The sequence below is a fragment of the Theropithecus gelada genome, chromosome 9, assembly GCF_003255815.1.
Source record: "Theropithecus gelada isolate Dixy chromosome 9, Tgel_1.0, whole genome shotgun sequence".
Taxonomy (NCBI): Eukaryota; Metazoa; Chordata; class Mammalia; order Primates; family Cercopithecidae; genus Theropithecus; species Theropithecus gelada.
This window is the reverse complement of record NC_037677.1, coordinates 128,771,142-128,788,537: the sequence shown is the minus strand read 5'-3', so window position 1 is coordinate 128,788,537 and position 17,396 is coordinate 128,771,142. Positions and strand designations below refer to the sequence as shown.

At 61.0% G+C, this 17,396-nt stretch overlaps 2 protein-coding genes across 6 annotated transcripts in view; both read left to right on the top strand.

The window, feature by feature from the left end:
* The window catches only part of STK32C (serine/threonine kinase 32C), a 122,193-nt gene that overhangs the window by 74,089 nt on the left and 30,708 nt on the right, over window positions 1-17,396 (top strand). For 3 of the 4 annotated variants that reach the window (XM_025396343.1, XM_025396341.1, XM_025396345.1), the window contains exon 2: window positions 10,851-10,906. In XM_025396343.1, the coding sequence (XP_025252128.1) occupies window positions 10,851-10,906 (56 nt within the window). Of the gene's footprint in view, window positions 1-7,640; window positions 7,711-10,850; window positions 10,907-17,396 lie in introns of those variants that run through there. The other variant, XM_025396344.1, reaches the window with a different exon arrangement.
* LOC112631357 overlaps window positions 1-17,396 on the top strand; it is a 106,945-nt gene that overhangs the window by 74,083 nt on the left and 15,466 nt on the right. For both annotated transcript variants that reach the window (XR_003121107.1, XR_003121108.1), the window contains exon 2: window positions 10,851-10,906. The gene's annotated coding sequence lies outside the window, so the exon portion shown is untranslated. The remainder of the gene's footprint in view (window positions 1-10,850; window positions 10,907-17,396) is intronic.

The following is a 17,396-nucleotide window of genomic DNA, read 5'->3' as shown; positions in this document are numbered from 1 at the left end:
TGGGTGGACAGGGCTTTTTCCAGCCTTGGCCTAGCCACACACCTCCCCATCTCATGCTGGCCTCTGAACACACTGACCTCTGGGGTCTTTCAGGGGATTTCCCGTATCCACAGGCCTCCTCCCACTGAGGACCCAGCCTCATGGGCAGCCCCCAGCTGGCCCCACAGCAAGTCCTGAGTGTGGCCCTTGATGCAGCTGCACCCCAGGACACAGGGCCCTGCCCATCCATCTGCTCCCAGGCCAGGGCTCCTTGCTGGGCTGGTTGGCTTCGATCCCCAGCCGCGGGAGCAGGAGTGCCCCGGGAGGGTGGGTGTCACTGACGCAGACGGAGCGGGGGTCCTGTGTGCGCTGCCCTTCCCCTTCCTGCACTCCACACCCTTGCGTGATGTTCACCCGTGTGGGTCCATGGCTGTGCCCTGCATCAACCTCGAGCCTGTGGGGCTCCCATCTGCTGGGGCTCCCTGCAGTGCTGTGGAGGGAGGGGAGCTCGAAGGGATGGGGTTGGGATGGTTCCAAGTGGAGAGACCTCCCAGAGGCCTGGAGATTGGGAAGGCCTGAGCAGGGTGGAGGTGGCCTTGGTCCCTACAGTGGATGTCTCCAGTGGCAGTGACTGCAGTGGTTTTGGGGTGGTGGCATCGGGGCAGGGAGCACCCTTCCCTTTTTGGGCTGGGCTCCAGCTTCCCGTCTGCACCTTTAGGCCCCTGTCAGGCCCCTGCAAGCCTCGGGCCCCAGTGGCCTGGCCCTGCCCCAGGCTGCAGAGACCAGAGCCAGCCCTACTGGGCTGCTCCTGCCTTCATCCCTCTGCTGTTTGCAGCCCTGGCCCCCACAGGCTGAGCCCGGGACAGCAGGACCCCCTCCACCTCTGGACTCTGGATGGGCCTCTAGGCCTCTTGAGGAAGGGTGGGGGACCTGAGCTGGAAACGCTCCTCAGGTGCTGCCCCTCCCAACTTGGAAATCACATGATTGTTCGTTATGGGACAGCTCCTGGAAGACGATTCACCGAGGCCGGGGGCGTGGGTACCTCCCTGCTGGCCGGGTACCTGCTCTGTCCTGAGCACCTGTTCCAGGAGCCGGCTGAGGCCCAAGCTTGGGGGAGATGGAGCCGGCCCAGGCAGTATGGGCGACACAGGCCAGGGCACCCTTTCCACTGGGGTGCAGGTGCCAAGGCCTTGCCAGAGCAGGTCCAGTGTGTACCGCTGACCCCACTGGGGCCTGAGAACTTGTGGATCTGTGTTTGGGGAGAGGACAGGCTGGGGCAGGTGCCTGGGCTTGCTCCCCCTTATCCAGTGCTGCTGCTGCTGCGGCCAGCATTCTCCCTACCTGGCTGGGCACACCTGCCTCAGGGTTCAGGACCCAGGAGGTGCCCCAAGCCCCACCCCGAGTCAGGGCCAGCTCCGTTTCTGCTCTGGGGTCCGGGGCGCAGCCTGAGTGTCTGTACCTCTGGGCGGGGTCCGGGGCGCGGCCTGAGTNGAGTGTCTGTACCTCTGGGCGGGGTCCGGGGCGCGGCCTGAGTGTCTGTACCTCTGGACGGGCAGCCCCAGGAGCAGGCTTCTCAGCTGCTGCAGGGCCAGGCGGCCTCGGAGTCCTCCAGGTGTGCCCCTGTGGGTGGTCCTGGAATGCGGGGCCCTGTGCAGTGAGAGGCAGGAGTGGGTGGGGCCAGGCCTCGGACAGCAGGACCCCTCTGGGCGGCCCGGGGGAGGCGCCACTGCCCACCACTCCAGCGGTGGGGGGAGCTGGAGGAGCCTAGGTCCCTGCTGCTGTGGGCGACTCCCTGCGGTCTCAGGCACCGCCCCTCAGGCCCTGGAGGGCCTGAGCTTCCGCTGCCCGGAGATGCTTTGTTGCTCAGGCGGTTGCCTTAATCACTAATTGATGGCAGTTCCCTGTGTTGTCTGAGGATGTCGATATTAAACCCCAGAACATGGTTCCAGACAATTTCAGACCAGACAGGACCAGGATCCACAGAACTGGCCGGGAAGTTGCCCCTGAGCGTGTTTCATGGGTGGAAGCTTTCACTGTAATTAAGGTGGGGGAGGGAGATGGCAAGAATGCTGCCCTCAACAGGGTCCTGCCGGGGGTGCGGGCACCAGGACCCCCGGCTCTGGGTATGTACCTGGGCAGGAGAAGCCACGATTGTTTCAGAGCCCGGGGCCCCACAGGCCTCAGCTCTGGGCTGCTGCCACATCCTGGATGTGTCTGTTTCACAGAAAAGGGTGAGGGCATTGCTGCCAAGACAGAGCCTGGGGCACAGGGTATGTTCCCAGAGTAAGACCCCAGTTGGCTCCCTGAGGCTGGAAGGGCAGTGGTGCCAGCTGGGGACAGAGCCCTGTCCTGGAACTGCTCGGGGATGCCGGGAAGCTGCCAGGCCACCTGGGCGAATCCGAGCTGGGCACCAGGGCTCCAGGGTATGCAGAGGCTGCCGGCTGCTGGTCACGGGGGTCTGGCCGTCTGCTCCTGGGTGAGGGGACAGTGGAGAAGGGGAAGGTGGCCAGGTGGGCCCTCTGAGACACGTGGGCAGCATACATAATGCTGGGCCGTGGCACTGGCACCCAGGCATGACCTCGAGGCTCCAGGCCCCCTCTCGACTGAGGAGTCCAGGGTCAGAGGCCAGCACCCACGCCCACATCCCCTCTCCTGACCTCTGACCTTCCTGCCCTGGTGTTTCAAGACATCCTCAGTGGTGCAGGAAACTGCGTGGGGCCCAGCAAAGATTGAGGGACTGGCTTCCTCCAGGGCCCTGTGCTCCTTTCCCGGGCACTGCGGCTGGACACTTCTGCTCCGTGTTCCCTGCTGTAACTCGGGAGCCTCCCCACCCCTGCCCAGCGGCTCCGATGCCTGGCTCTAGCCCCACCTGTCTTGTCCCCATCTGTGTCGATCCTGCCTGTCAGCCTGGTGAGTCTTTGTCCCCGCAGGCCGTGGCGAGAGGGTGAGGGGTCTGTGAGGTGATGTCTGGGGACTCCTGTGGCTCCTGTTCACCCAGTGGGCCAGGGTGCCCCAGGGGCGGAGGGTGGGGGCGCACCCATTGCCAGGAGGAGCTGTCGGGCCGGTTCCGACTCTTCCACCCAGCCCGGTGTTTCCTAAGGCAGGAGCCCCGTGTGGGCCAGACATCCCCAGAGGCTGCACAAGCTCTGCAGGGCCAGCGTCTCGGAGTCCTGTGGGACAATTCTCCTCATCACAAGCCCTTCCCGGGTCATAGGAGACGAGACGGCATTTAATCAACTTCTGCGTGCATTTCAACCACGTGTGACATTTGATCTTTGTGACACTCTCCTAGTAATGTCCACTTCTGGTGTGCAGTCCTCCCATGGGTGAAGGGGCTGGTTTTGCCTGAGGACACTCTGAGGTGGGGGCCTCTCCTGGACGAGCGGGTGGGGTGAGCTGTGAAGGGAAGTGTCCCAGGCCTGGGACATGCCTGCAGCCATGGGCAGCTCACCTACCACGTGGCAGCTCTGAAACTGTCCAGCACCCACTTCCTGGGCCTCCAAAGACATCAGGAGGGGACCTGGGGTGTCGGGAGCAGAGCTGATTCTCCAGCTCTTGGGGCTTCGTCAGGGGTGCACACATTGTGCTGGGGTGACATAGCACTGGCTCCCAGTGCCCTGCAGCAGCCTCTGTTTACTCTCCTGGGCCCTCACTGGGAGCATTTTCTTACCAGTTTTGATACAAGCCCTGGCTTATGAAAAGACTGGGTTTTAACCTGAAACCCTGCTGGGGCTTCGGGCTTTCCCCAGATGGTTTGTTATTTGAAGTGCTCCTTCCACACCCACGTGGGCCAGCTGCTCGGCCGAGTGCTAGACGCAGAGGCGGGTCCCTGCAGGGCAGGAGGAAGGTTCTAGCCAGGCCCACAGGAGGGCAGATCATTGTTTATTCTTGGGGAAAATGTTGAAATGTCACCTAACGCTTTTACCTTGGACTCGGTGGTGGCTGTGCCAGAGGCGACGTCTTGGCTGTCTCCTACCTTGAGCCGGTGTTTGGCCTTAGATGTGCTGTAGAGGGGCGGCTCCCTCGGCTCTCCCCAGCTTCTTCTGCTCCCTCCAGCTCCCTCTCGCCCAGTTCCCAGGCCTGGCAGGACCTTCCCGGCAGACATGTGGATGGGCCACCTGTGCCGGCAACCTGGAAACCAGAAACAATTGCAGTTGGAGAGCTGCTTTCTGGAAAAGCTCCTTACCTTTTCTCTGGTTATTTTGTTGCTCCTAGTAAGCCTGGGGATGGCGGCGAAACTCTGAGAACAGTCAAATGCTGCGTTAGGGAGGACGAACATCCATGCTGTCTGGGTGCCGGGCTTAGTGCTAATGAGTCTCGAGACAACCTATCCCTGATTGTGGGACCTGGTTCAGGGACTGAGACCCCAGCCAGCAGCCCTTGGGGAGGACCTGGAGACACTGCCAGACACCGTGAGAGGTGTGGGAGGCTGGTGTTGGTTTCTCAACGCACCCATGTGGACGCAGAATCCAGAGTGAACTGGGAGGAGGCGTCCTCGTGCTCAATTCTTATAGGACTGCTCTCAGTTGCCAACGCCAAAAAATAAAAGCCTTCCATGAAGAATGAATATTTTTAAAACCCTCGATTCTAATGCATTTGCTGTTCTGGGAAGATTGTGTCTGTGGCCCTTTGGTCAAGTTGCACAATGAGGGTGGGTGCTGGTGGGCCTGGAGCTCCGAGCTGCTCTGCCCCACGCCGTCGTGCGCAGGCAAGTACAGAGGTGCTTCCTTCAGGCAGTCCTGGTTCCTGGGAAGGAGCCCGCTGGCTGTGAGATGGGACTGTGGGGAGCCGCGTTGCTTCCTCCTTTTACCTGCGTCCTAATTTGAGAGGTGGGCAGTACGGGTAGAGGATGTGCTGACAGTATCACACGGCGTAAATCACGCTGAGGAACGTGACAGACCAGTCTTGGCCCCCATAATCACGACCCGTGCCCACACTTCTTTGCCCGGAAGTGCAGGGAGCTCCGGGAACTCCCATGAGAGGACTTTGATGGACTCTGTAGACACTGGTTCCTGGTGACCATGGTGGTTGCAGGGCCACTCTTGGGACACCAGGCTGATTTGCCCAAATGTCCCCTTCAGAAGTGTCTCCCGATGGCCTTGTAGGACGGTGGTCCCCTCCCCCTTTCCTGCTTTAGCTCCCTCCCTGGCACCTGGCGCCACCCGGTTGGCTCGTTGAGTGTCTGTTTCCCCCACTCTGAAGAGTTCACTCTGGGAGGGCATCTCCCTCATTCCCAGGTCTGGAATGGGCTTGGCCAGTGGTTCACGCGGTGACCTCTGACCTTGGCTGGTTAGCAGGCCCCCATGTCCCCAGCGGGTCCTAGACCAGAGCCTTCTGGTCAGACAGTGCCAAGGTCCAGCCCTGAGTGGCCCAGCAGGATGAGATGGGGATGTGAGCGGGGGGCGTGGGTCGGAGGCCCCAGAATGTGCAGGGCATTGACCTGCATGTGGTGGGTAGGGAAGGGTTTGCATTCAGGGCTCAACCCCCAGAAGCCAGGGTCGATCTGAGGTGGGCATCTACCACCCTCTTGGGGTGCTCACCCAAGTCCTCAGGGGCTGAGTGTGGGGAGAGGTGGGGTAAAGAGATGGTGCTGGGGCTCCTTTGCCCCCCTTTCCCAGGGCCACAGGGCTCCTCGGTGGTTCACAACAGACTTTGTGTATAAGGAAGGGGCCATGCCCACTTCCCTCTGAGGCCCAGATCAATTGACCACCCCAACCCTCTGCACACTCACTCCTTCTAGGGGCCTGCCTGGCTCTCTTGGTGACCAGGGCTGCCCACGGCACCCCCACACAGCCCTGTTCCTCTGCTCCCTCTCCTCCCATCGCAGGAGCCTGGCCTCCGCCCCCTCCATGGGCCCCCGTGAGAGGGGACTTGGGACTAGGGACTAGGGGAAACTGGGTGGGGTCTGGGGGCAGATGCATGGCCTGGGGGCTCAGGAGCGGGGGTCAGCCCTGCTGTTGGGTGACCACGTGGTGGCTCCCGGACCCCCCAGGCTTGGTCCTGTGGCAGGTAGGAGGCAGGTGTGTGGGACCTGGGGCTCAGGGCTCCTTGGGGGTGACCCCAGAGATGGTGGGGTCCTGCTGGGATGTCCCTGGCTCACCTAATGCTCCATAGGCCCCACCTAGGCCTCTGCTATGCAGACCCTCACTGTACCCTCCCACTGGCAGATGAGGAAACCGAGGACCCAAGGAGGTGGGCTTGGGGGTGGCCTGCATGGAGCCCACCAATGAGGCAGGGATTGGTTTTGGGGGCTCTGAGTGCAGCACTGGCCGCTTGCCCAGCTTGGAACCAGACATTGACCTTTGCCTAGAACTGTCTCCGACTTCTGTGCTGCTGATGGAAGGCCGGGTGGACACCTGGAAGGTTCAGGAACGCTTGCCCGGGGCTCCTCACTGCAGTGACCTGTCCCAGGCGCCTCACGCACACCTGCCCTCGGGGTACTGCCGCTTCTGCCGGTGCCACCCCGGGCTCTGCGGCCTCAGTCCCTTCCCTCCCCGATACAGAGCCAGTGTGCAGGCAGCTCCGGGAACTCTCATGAGAGGACTTTGATAGGCTCTGTAGACGCTGGTTCCTGGTGACCGTGGTGGTTGCAGGGCCACTCTTGGGACACCAGGCTGATTACATACTGTTCTCCTCAGAGCACACAGAGAGCTGTTTTGACAGATTCCTGCCAGTGGACTTCTTTCTCCTTACCTCTTCTGCTGAGTGCTGGAATGAGAGCTGACCTCTTCTTTGGGAGCCGGGAATGGGGCTGAGCCTAGGCTTGCGTGGGGCAGAGCTGGTGGTCATAGGAGGTCCTGGCCCAGCCCGGGGCAGTGCAGAGACCCTCATGGGTTGCTAATGGCAGGTGCGGCGGGCAGGGACCTGAAACAGCCACTGGGTCTCCAGTTCCACTGGTTTGGAGCCTTCGGGGCTGGGGTCGGGAGGGCATGAGGGCCGCTGTGCACAGTGGCAAGGCCAGGTGTGTCTGACCCGGGGGCAACAGGAGCTGGGCATCAGGGTGGAGCCACGGTCATCCGGAGGATAGCTATGATGCCGGTCAGCCTCCTGCCGGTGCCTGTGACTCACCTGGCAGGATCTGGGACGGTGGGTCCCTGAGTAGGGATCCCTGTGGACATGGCTGGCAGAGACCACTTGGCTGGGGGCTTCTCATGGGTGCTGGTGCAGTGAGCCCTGCCCACAGGGTTCCACTCTGCTGCTCACATGGTGTCCTGGAGCCACATCCGGGATTCCTGTCCCACCTGCACCTTCCCTGAGCAGCATCTGCATGGCTGTCTTGGGTGCCACTGTCTGGGACTTGGTGTCCCTGTGGCCGCCCTCCTGGTCAGTCTTAGGAAGCGGGGACAGATGTGTTCAAATCACAGGCACTGCAAAGTGGGGGCCGCATGTCCCTAACCCCATGGCCCCACCCTCAGCCCCACCCCTGACACTCCCCCAACCCCATGGCCCCGCCCTGGCAAGTCCCCCCACCTCACAGCCCCGCCCCTGACACGCCCTGACCCCCCACAGCCCCGCCCCAGCACACCCCTGACTTTACAGCCCCACCCACTGCACGCCCTGACCCCCCACAGCCCTGCCCCCAGCATACCCCTGACTTTACAGCCCCACCCCCTGCACGCCCTGACCCCACAGCCCCGCCCCGGCACACAGTCACCTGCTGCTGCCTCCTGGCCGGGAGCCCCTGCCGGAGCTGCCTCCTCCTCACACCCTCGGGAGGTACTGGCTTCGCAGGTGTGCAGGCACAGGTGACACAGTTGCCGTGACTCCCTTATGCTTCTGGCTTGTTATTTAATACATTTTGCTTCCCATCCCTTTCCTTTCCAGGAGGGACTAACCTCAGGAACTTGTGCTTATTCTCTAAGGTGGAGGTGATGGTGGCTGGGCTCTCTTGCTGGTTCACAGCTCGGGGGGCCGGAGGCTTAGGGCTCCACGCTGTGCGGGCTGCTTGGGGTCCTGGGGGAGGCCACTAGAGCACGCGCCCATGCACAGGAAGATGCTGGCTTCGTTTCCCAGGGCAGTATAGGACTGGATTTCAGGTACCCATGTGCCAAGTGCCAGGGTCAGGGGCCTGGCACAGCAGGTGCCATTTGGCCATCCTAGGCATGCGCGTGGGCGTGGACCACTAACCTCGTCCTCAGCTCTGTTGGGAATGGCCAACGCTGTGCCAACCATGGGCTTCTGTGCCCGCTGGGGCTCTTCTGCCTCTACCGGGTGCTCCAAGAAGGAGCACAGGGGTCTCTAGGCAGTGGCAGCCTGGGCCTGGGTGGAGCCTAGGTGGACAGAGGGTCCTTGGACCCAGAGCTGCCCAGCAGAGTTCATCTCCCCAAGCTGTAGGCAGCCAGCTCAGCCCTGGGCCTTGCCCTGACACCCCGTCCCCTCCCCACTGCAGAGGGCAGGCCCAGCAGACTCTGAGGTCCATCCCATTGGGGTTGGCTGCTGGATGGCATTGGTGTCTCTGTCTCCCCTGCCACGGCCCAGCTACCCTCTTGTTCCCTTCCCTCCTCCAGTTCAGCCCCGTCCATCACACGTGCCGGTTCACAGCCCACTTTCCTTTAACATCTGGTGACATCGGGTGACGCCACATGGCGGCAGCTGCTCCCTGCCTGTGGGGCTGTGGCCCGGGCTGCCTCGGAGTGGCTTTGCTGGTGCCAGAGCAGCCTCTGCCTTGATGACATAATCTCTGTTTGGGCGTGCGTAGGTTTTCCTGAGGGAGGAGGCTGGGAAGCAGGGTGGGGTGGCTGCCGCCTGGAGCTGGGGATCTTGGGGGCTGTGCCAGCTTGTGGGTGTCGGCCACAGGTCTCGTCTGTGCAGCACAGTCTGTCCTCTGCTGCCTCTCTGCCCAGTGTCCAGCTCTGATGCCTGGCAGCCTCTTCTCTCACCCCTTGAAGCCCCACCCCCTCCGTCAACCTGGTTCTGACCCCCTGTGCCAGTCAGTGCTCCTCTAGGCACTTGCAGAGGGGAGGTGAGGAGCGCCTTTCTAAGGCGCTTAAATCAGACCGCTCTCCCCACCTCTGCAGAGTCAAGCCCCACTGCCGTCTTGTGCAGAGGAGACCAAGGCCACAGGTCACAGCCCCTTTCTCACCCCTAGGTGCTCTGCTGACCGCCCTCCCACTTCACCCACTGACCAGCTTGTGGATCTGTCCATACACTGTGGTCCTTTTCCTGCCTGTGCCCAGGCTGGCCCCTCACCTGGGCACCCTCTCCCTGCCCCCCGCTGATGCCCACTTGTCTGGAGGGCCCAGCACAGGCGTCCTCTCCCCAGGATACGACCCTGCACCTTCATGCCATCTCTGCCCTGTGCTCTAAGCCCTGAAGCCTCCATGGGTCCTTGTCATGGTGCCCGTAGCTCAGGCTGAAAGACCTCTGGGTGTGTGACTCTCCCCAGGGTCCGTGAGGATGGACACTTTGCTGTGTCTGTGCTGAACCCTGGTGCTATCCTGGAGCACCCTAGGAAGGGAGTGGGCATTTTCCAGTTCAGAGGAAAATGTGAAGAAACCTTTCTTCTAGAAACCGTTCTATCTCCTCCTCCACACACCGAGGGCCTAAAGCACTTGCCCCACCAACGGCACAGGGTACCCCCAGGGAGCAGTGGAGATGAGATGAGACTCCAGGCCGTGCCTCCTAGGAGTGGTCAGTACCCACCCGTGTCTCCCTGGGTCTGCCTCTGGCCTTGGCTGTGTCTTCCCTGCCTTTAAAATAACCATGTTTGTGTGTTGTGGGGGTGGGTTCCAGATGTCAAATTCCCCACAGAATAAGTGAACATGAGGCTGGGGTAAAAGTGGGTAAAAAAGTGAAATGTTGTGAACCAGTGGGTGTCCTAAACCTGGCTCCAGGACACAGGGCCTTGCAGTGAGAGCCATGTGCAGGCCATTCATGGGTGCAGCACACTGGGAGTACAGACCCGGGGACACAGGCTTGGGGGTACAGAATTGGGGACGTAGGCCTGGGGACACAGGTGGAGGCAGCTGCTGGCCTAGGAGTCATCTGGAGGGGCTCATCCTGGAGGCCAGTGGGTGACATTGTGGGACCCCCCGTCTTATGTGTATGGAGAATGTCCTGGGTTTGAAAGGCAAGTGGAGGCGGTCTGGAAAGCCCATCAGAATCCCTTTCCTCGGTGTGGATAGAGGCTCCCTGGGCAGGGTACATGGGCAGGTCTCATGAGTGACAGTTGGGGGGCCGTCCTTCTCCCAGAAGGGCTTGCAGGTGTGGGAAACGGTGCCTTCTGCAGCTTTGCATAGGCCTGCGGAATGGCCCTCGTGCTGGGCGCACGCACTTCCAGGCCACTCAGGTCACGGTGGACACAGCTGCAGCCCTCAGCCTCCTCTCGTTCATCTTGGGGCCGTTTGCAAACTCCCCCAGGCTTGCCCAGTGAGTGTCAGCAGGGCCGACGCCCCTGTCCTCTGGAGACGCGGAGCAGGGTGGAGGGGAACCAGGAAGAGCTGCCCACGCGTGCACGGCTTCCCCCAAAACCCCGGGCCTGCCTGTTTGGGGGTGTTCACGGGACGGAGCAGCTTTCAGTGGGGGTGGCCGGTGCCCAGGACGGCAGCCCAGTGGAGTCGGACTCAGGCGTGTGTGGCTCGTTCTTGCCGTGTCCCTGCTGTGGTGGGCGCCTGCCTAATCCTGTAACAGTCCTGGGAATAGAACGTGCGTGACCCCAGGCCCATGTCTTCACTGACTGGGGCTCAGCCCCTCCTGCCTCGCACAGGAGCGAGAGTTCAGCCCGCCCCACGGCGACCCTCTTCTAGGGTGAGGGGCCCTGGCAGCATCGGGGTGGGGGGTGTTGAGGTGGAGGAGCTGCTCTGGGGTGGGGGTTTGTGCCACGTGGGGCCTTCCTGCCACCTCACCAGGTGTCCCTCTGTTTTATTCTGCAGTGAACTTTGACCACTTCCAGATCCTTCGGGCCATCGGGAAGGGCAGCTTTGGCAAGGTAAGGCAGGGCCTGGCGTGGGGATTGGGCTGAGGGCTGAGGGGGCAGAACCGTGGAGTCGGACGTGCTGTCCCCTGAGTCCACCTACCCCCATCCTCCTCGGGAGAAGCAGCCTCACCCGGGCAGAGGCTCCAGGTCCTTTAGGGAGGGCGTGGGCGCACCTCCCATGGAGGCAGCGGGCTGTGCCGCCGTCAGACTGGGCCCCATAGTGTCACCAACACCGCAGCGTCCACGAGCCACGGGGACAAAATCGCAGCTTTGGCTGAACCGGAGCCCAGAGGCTGGGCTGTGCCTACGGCTGCTCCTCAGGGCCTGCAGGGGACAGGATGGAGGGTGGGTGCTGAGCGTGCATCCTCAGCTGGGCCCTGTCCTCTTCCCCATCCCTGTCTCCAGCCGCGTCCAGAACGCCCGGCTGCTGTCCTCCACGCGGGCCTGTTGGCTGGCCTGGACGGAGCCCGTTCCTTTACGCTCCCTTTGTTTTCTCTTGGCCAGATCTAACTTCCTGATTGCCGCCTTGTAATATCTAGAGATCAGGGGCAATTATAACTCAAAGAGGCTTAACGAGCACTCGGGAAAGGTTGAAATTAGCCCTCCGGCTTCTGCGCGCGGCTCTGTTGTGGATGAATCACTTCTGAATGGACAGTTCTTTTCAGCTGTCCCGGGAGGCTTAGCAGATGGGCTCTGCCTCCCTCCCGCTCCTGGCTGTACAGCTGCCTGGACACTGTCTATTTAAGCCCCATAAGCCCTTTTTAAAGCGATTGCCGGGCTACCGGAGTATAATGCGTAGGGTATTTGAATGTGATTAATTACCTCCATTTCATTGTATCGCAAGCCATGGCTCTGCTAGGTTACTTGCAGCCTGGGGTGATGAAAAGTCAGAGCGAATGAGGCCCTTTGCGCAGTGCGTTGAGAAAGCTCCCGTGCACCGAGGAGAGAGTGCTTTTGAGTCCCTGCGTGTGGGGAGGCGCCCGTGGACCTGCACCGTTTTGTTGCTGGTGAGGCCGGTTGAGCGTCGAGGTGAGGTGCTGAAGCTGGCGGAGTCCGTCAGAGACACTCAGGGCTGTTGGGACTGCGTCAGACCCTCCTGTCCTCCCAGCTGAGCCTCAGTTCTATTCCCCAGGCCTACAGCCGGTGCACGAGGGGCAGGCAGGATGGAGTTTGGGGGCGACTGCTCCCCTCTGGCAGCGGAGGACGGCAGCTGTGACGGGGTTCAGGAGAGGTGGCTTAGGGGGACCCTGGGAGTCACCAGGCATCCAGAGATCAGGTTCAAGGAGGGAGGCTGGGAAGCCTGGGCCCGGCCAGCACATCTGGAGAGGGCCAGGCCAAGGGCATCTGAGGAGCAAAGACCTGCCCTGGGGAGCGAGGCTGGTGGGTGCAGGTGCTGTTTCCCCATTGCCCCCGTTGCCCCCGCCTCTGCTGGCCCTATACTCCTGCCTGGGAATGGTCCCCTCCTTCTCATGAGCACAGGTGGGCAGCCTTAGCCCTGCCGCTGTCTGCAGATCCCCCCAGGGTTCTGCTCCTCAGACCAGTTCTTAAGAGGCTCGGGAAAGCCAGCTGGCCCAGAAATGGGCAACTGTGGAGTGTGGGGAACAGGAGGGAGTCACTGGGTGCTGTGCTCAGATGCAGGGTAATCGTGCACCTGGAGGGTTCCTTCTGGCTCCCAGTTAGGCCTCCTTATCAGGCCTGCAGGGGCCCTGTGCAGCACTTGCGGATGGATGCCTGGCACCGAGGGGAGGGTGAGGTGATGCCTTTCACTGACCTGGAGGGGTCCTTCCAGCTCTTTCACTGGCTGAGGCAATGACCCCATAGCCGAAAGGATGAGGGCTGAGAAGGGCGGCTCTGAGTGTGGTTGGGCTGTAGCTGCATCTGCTCACACGTGGCCTCAGTTCAGAGGGGCTGCAGCAGCAGAGGCCCCAGCCACCCCTGTTTCCCTGCAGGAGGTGGTGGGCCCAGGCTCAGCTGCACCCAGGCCCTGCCAGTGTTGGAGCCACCTGTGAAAATGGCTCCGGGTCGAGGGGTGGGATACCCTGGCAGGGCACCGGAGCCCACCCGTTCAGGACGGCACAGCGTTTGGAGTCCGACCAGGTAGAGTCTGGTCCTGCCAAATGGCCGTGGTGCAGCTGCTCTACCTGCTGGGGCCACAGCTCCACTATTGGGGCCGCCGCTCCTGGAAACAGATTATCTAGACCTAGCCCTTGGCTTTTGTTTTTGTTTTCAATTTTTAAAAAATTACAGTGAATTACACATAACAAAATTTACCATTTTCACTGTTTTGAAGGCAGCTCTGGGGTCTGAAGTACATGGTGCCCCCCAGTTCTGTCCAGCTGAAAGTGGTGGCCTTAGTTAATTCCAGGACTAACCACTTAGCGGGAGGAATCTAGACTTGGAGAAAATCTCTTTCTTCCTGCCATGGACATTACTCCAGCCTGCCCTCCGCCCCTGCCTGCCCCCTCACCCAGCATAGACATTCATCCAGCCCACGCCCCGCCCCTGCCCCGCCCCCGGGCCGCTCAGTGTGATTAAATTCTGCCTGGCGCCTTCTCAGCTTCCAGCCGGGGTTACAAAGGCCTCGGTGTCGCCGGGCGCGGTGGCTCAAGCCTGTAATCCCAGCACTTTGGGAGGCCGAGACGGGCGGATCACGAGGTCAGGAGATCGAGACCATCCTGGCTAACACAGTGAAACCCCGTCTCTATTAAGAAATACAAAAAACTAGCCGGGCGAGGTGGCGGGCGTCTGTAGTCCCAGCTACTCAGGAGGCTGAGGCCGGAGAATGGCGTGAACCCGGGAGGCGGAGCTTGCAGTGAGCTGAGATCCGGCCACTGCACTCCAGCCCGGGCGACAGAGCGAGACTCCGTCTCAAAAAAAAAAACAAAAAACAAACAAAGGCCTCGGTGTCTGAGGAGCCCGCTGCCTCCCCAGCGCTGCCTAATTGTGCGTGTTCAGAATCCAGGACAGCGAATTCCAGCCTCAGGCTACGGTTATCTCAGGCTGTGGGCTGTGATCACAGGAACCACGGGTGGGGGCAGCCCCTTCCCACGTCCTTTCGGAGCTGGTGGGTGGTTGGCTTGGATGCTGCTGCCCCAGGGAGGAGGGGAGGTCGCTGCCTCAGGATCTCTCTGGGACCAGGCTTGGCTGGGGGGGCGCAGACCAGTGCAGGTTGGGCCGGGCATGAACCCCAAGTCCATGCTGAGCCCCGGCCCCTCTGGCCTGTCAGGCGGGCCCCATCTCTGGACACAAGTCTCTTAAAAGCCGTTGACTTTCCGGGCTGTGGTTCCCCTGGGTCGGGATACAGCGTTTCCTGTTCTTTGGGCCAAGGTTTCCTGAACCAAATGCGCCGTGGAGGCGCTGCCCCTCCCGCTGCCTTCTGAGGCTGAGCCGGGTCTGTGAAACGTGCTGGCAGTGGGCACGGGGGCAGGAGGAAAAGCATACGAATTTATTGTTAGTGTTACATGTGCGGGGCATCGTGGGGGAAAAAAGAAAATATCCAAAACAGTGGTGGGCCCCGAGGGCTGGCGGGCAGGCTGGGAGAAGGTGGAGTGGGGGCCGCGTGGGGGGCACACAGCTTTTAGGGATGACTACAGGGCCCCCAGAGACGCAATGGGGACTGTGATGGTTTGTGACTGAGCCTGAGGCGGGGGTGGATCCTGGCCTCTCTCCAGGGGGAGGGTCCCTCTTCCTGGGCCGGTGGAACCGCAGAGGGGGGCTGAGCTGGCAGTTCCTCTTGGAGGGTCTGTCTTTAGACAGATGAGGGGAGTTCGGAGAGAGCCCCCCACCTCAGGTGCTGTTTTCCGGTGGCTTCTGCTCCAAATAGTCAACAAGGCAGAGTCTGGTGGTGCCACCAGAGCCCCTTCACCACCCATGCCCTTCTGTCCTCCTGCTGCACTCCCCCTACCTCGGGTCCTGCTCCACTGGCCCCGTGCCCCAGTTGCTCTCAGCCGCGCCACTCCCAGTAGCTCCCAGCTCACGGCCCCTCTCAGAGGACGACAGACCCTGGCCCCCATACAGGCTGGAAGGCCGTCTGCACCCAGCGCTGCCTCATTCACGATCAGGGCAAGAAACATTCTGTTCCGGGGAGAATGGAGTCCATTTGGAATTCAGCTTTTTTTTTTTTTTGAGTCAGGGTCTCCCTCCGTCACCCAGGCTACAGTGCAGTGGCGTGATCTCGGCTCACTGCGACCTCCGCCTCCCAGGTTCAAGTGATTCTCGTGCCTCAGCCTCCTGAGTAGCTGGGACTACAGGCTTGTGCCCCACAGTTAACTTTTTTTTGTATTTTTAGTAGAGACGGTTTCACTGTGTTCGCTAGGCTGGTCTCAAAGTCGTGACCTCAAGAGATCTGCCCGTCTCAGCCTCCCACAGTGCTGGGATTACAGGTGTGAGCCTCCACGCCTGGCTGGAATTCAGCACTTTTAAATCGGCAGGCTCGAGGTCTGGAACTGCTTGTGGACAGCCTGTTGCGGGTGTGGCCGTGCGCAGGCCTCTCTCTGGGCGTCCCGCACTGTCCCCTGCAGGGTGTGCTGACCAGCAAGGCGCAGTATTCCGGAGCCTCTTCTACGCTCTGCCAAAAATGCCGGCTCTTCCCTTGTGTTTATTTTTCCACATGGATTTTTGAATATGTCTTGTCAAAATCGAAAGTAACCCCACTGGGATGTGGGTAGGATTTACGTTTTCAGATTAATTGAGAGCAAAGTTGAGATCTTACCTCTCTAGGGGTCTAGGGCCTTTTACCCAAATAGGCGTCTGCTTTTTTATATTGATTCTTCATATTTTGCTATGTTTATGCTACGTTGTTCCTGTAGTTATTATTTGTCACGTTGTTACATGTAACTTTTTGCTACTGTGACTAAGAGACTTTATTTTGTAACTTTTCCCAGTGTTAAATTGTCAGCTTTGTTCCTGAGCTGCGTGGCCCTGCGTCCTGCCTTCTCGCACCTGTCAAAGGGGCAGTGGGCGTCCTCTGGAGCCATGGCCGTGCTTCTGGCTGGAGGAGTTGGGTGGGCTGGGCCTGTGGCTCTTGTACCTAGCCTGGGCAGCAGGTGTGGGTGGAGGGTCGGCTTTGGCTTTGCCAAGCTGTGGCTGGTGCTCCTGGGAATAACAGCCAGACCCCCACTTAACTAGGAGTGTTTTGGGTGTGAGGTGCTAAGTGCTGGGAGATCACATGTTCCTGTTGACATCTATAGGGGCAGAGGCTGGGTTTCCACTCGGCCAGAATGCTGCAGGGAGCACCAGGACGCCAGCTTGGTGGTGTCTGATGGGCACAGCTATCAGGAGGCAGAGGCGTGTCTCTAGGGGTGTGGTGCTCCTTTGGGGGTTCGAGAGCCCCCTGCCCAGATGGATTTCTCGGTGGCACGGCTGGCTGTTGGGCAGTGGTTATAGTTGGGTGCAGCCCCACCCCTTGACCCTGAGCGGGCCTCTGCTGTCTCCTCTCTAACCCCCCTAGCTGGCTGGGCTCCTCGCCCTGCCCTGCGCACTCCTTACCGCAGGCCAACCCCTTTCTGAGAGAGAGAGAGAGAGAGAGAGGGAGGCACAGGCACATGGTGTCCGCATTTCCCAGGCTGTGCGGAAAGAACTAAGAAAATGGGGGTCAAAAGGCCTTCACCACAGCCCCCACCCACCCCGAGGAACCGCCTGTCCTTGCATTGACCCCACGTCTCAGGTGAACCCAAGAGAGAGGCAAGAAGAGGGAGAGCACGTCTGTGGGTAAAGAAGGGCTGCCTGGCCGGGCTCCCCAGCTCCATGTCCCTGTGCAGGGCCTGTGGGCGTGGCCCCTGGATTCCACCTTGCCTGGGCCCCCTGTGCTATCTCAGCGAGAAGACAGTGCCTGTGGTCACTATGGCAACCTCCAAGCGGCTGCTGCAGGACCACCCTGCCTGGTGTGGCCGTAACGCAGCGGCTGAGCCTGTGGCCTCTGAGTCCAGGCCAGGAGGAGCTGGTTCTGAGGGTTCCTCACATCCGTCGGGGGGATTCGCTGCAGGTGGAGAGCAGCACTGGCCGAGAAGAGCTCGGAGGCGTCTGGGTTCTGGGATGAAACTCAATTGCCAGCTTGGAGTCATGGGGGTCCCAGACCACCACCTGGGGGGCTCGAGTCAACGCTGCCTGTAGCCCAGGCTCTGCCCTGGGGGGGCTTCCCTGGGGGGCCTCATGCTCTCCAGGCCACCAGGATAGCAGCTCCACCGGAAGGCAGCCTGGGTGACCTCAGCCTGGCAGGCAGCTCTGTTCCTCACGTTCGCAGCCAGCGGACACTGCTGCCGATTGGAAGCTGGGTGTCCTGGGGGCTGCTTATTTGTGATGTGTGTTCCCATGGTGAGCGATGTCCACCCTGTTCCTGAGATGTCCAGGCCTGGATTCTGGACTTGGGATCTGAGGACCCTGGGTCTATGTGCCGTGGGTGACCCTCACGCAACAGCCCCCTAGTGTCCGGGAAGCCTGGCTGAAAGGGAGCCAGCAGTGGCCTCTGAAAGTTGATGACGTCCAGCAGTGTCTGCAGAAGCCC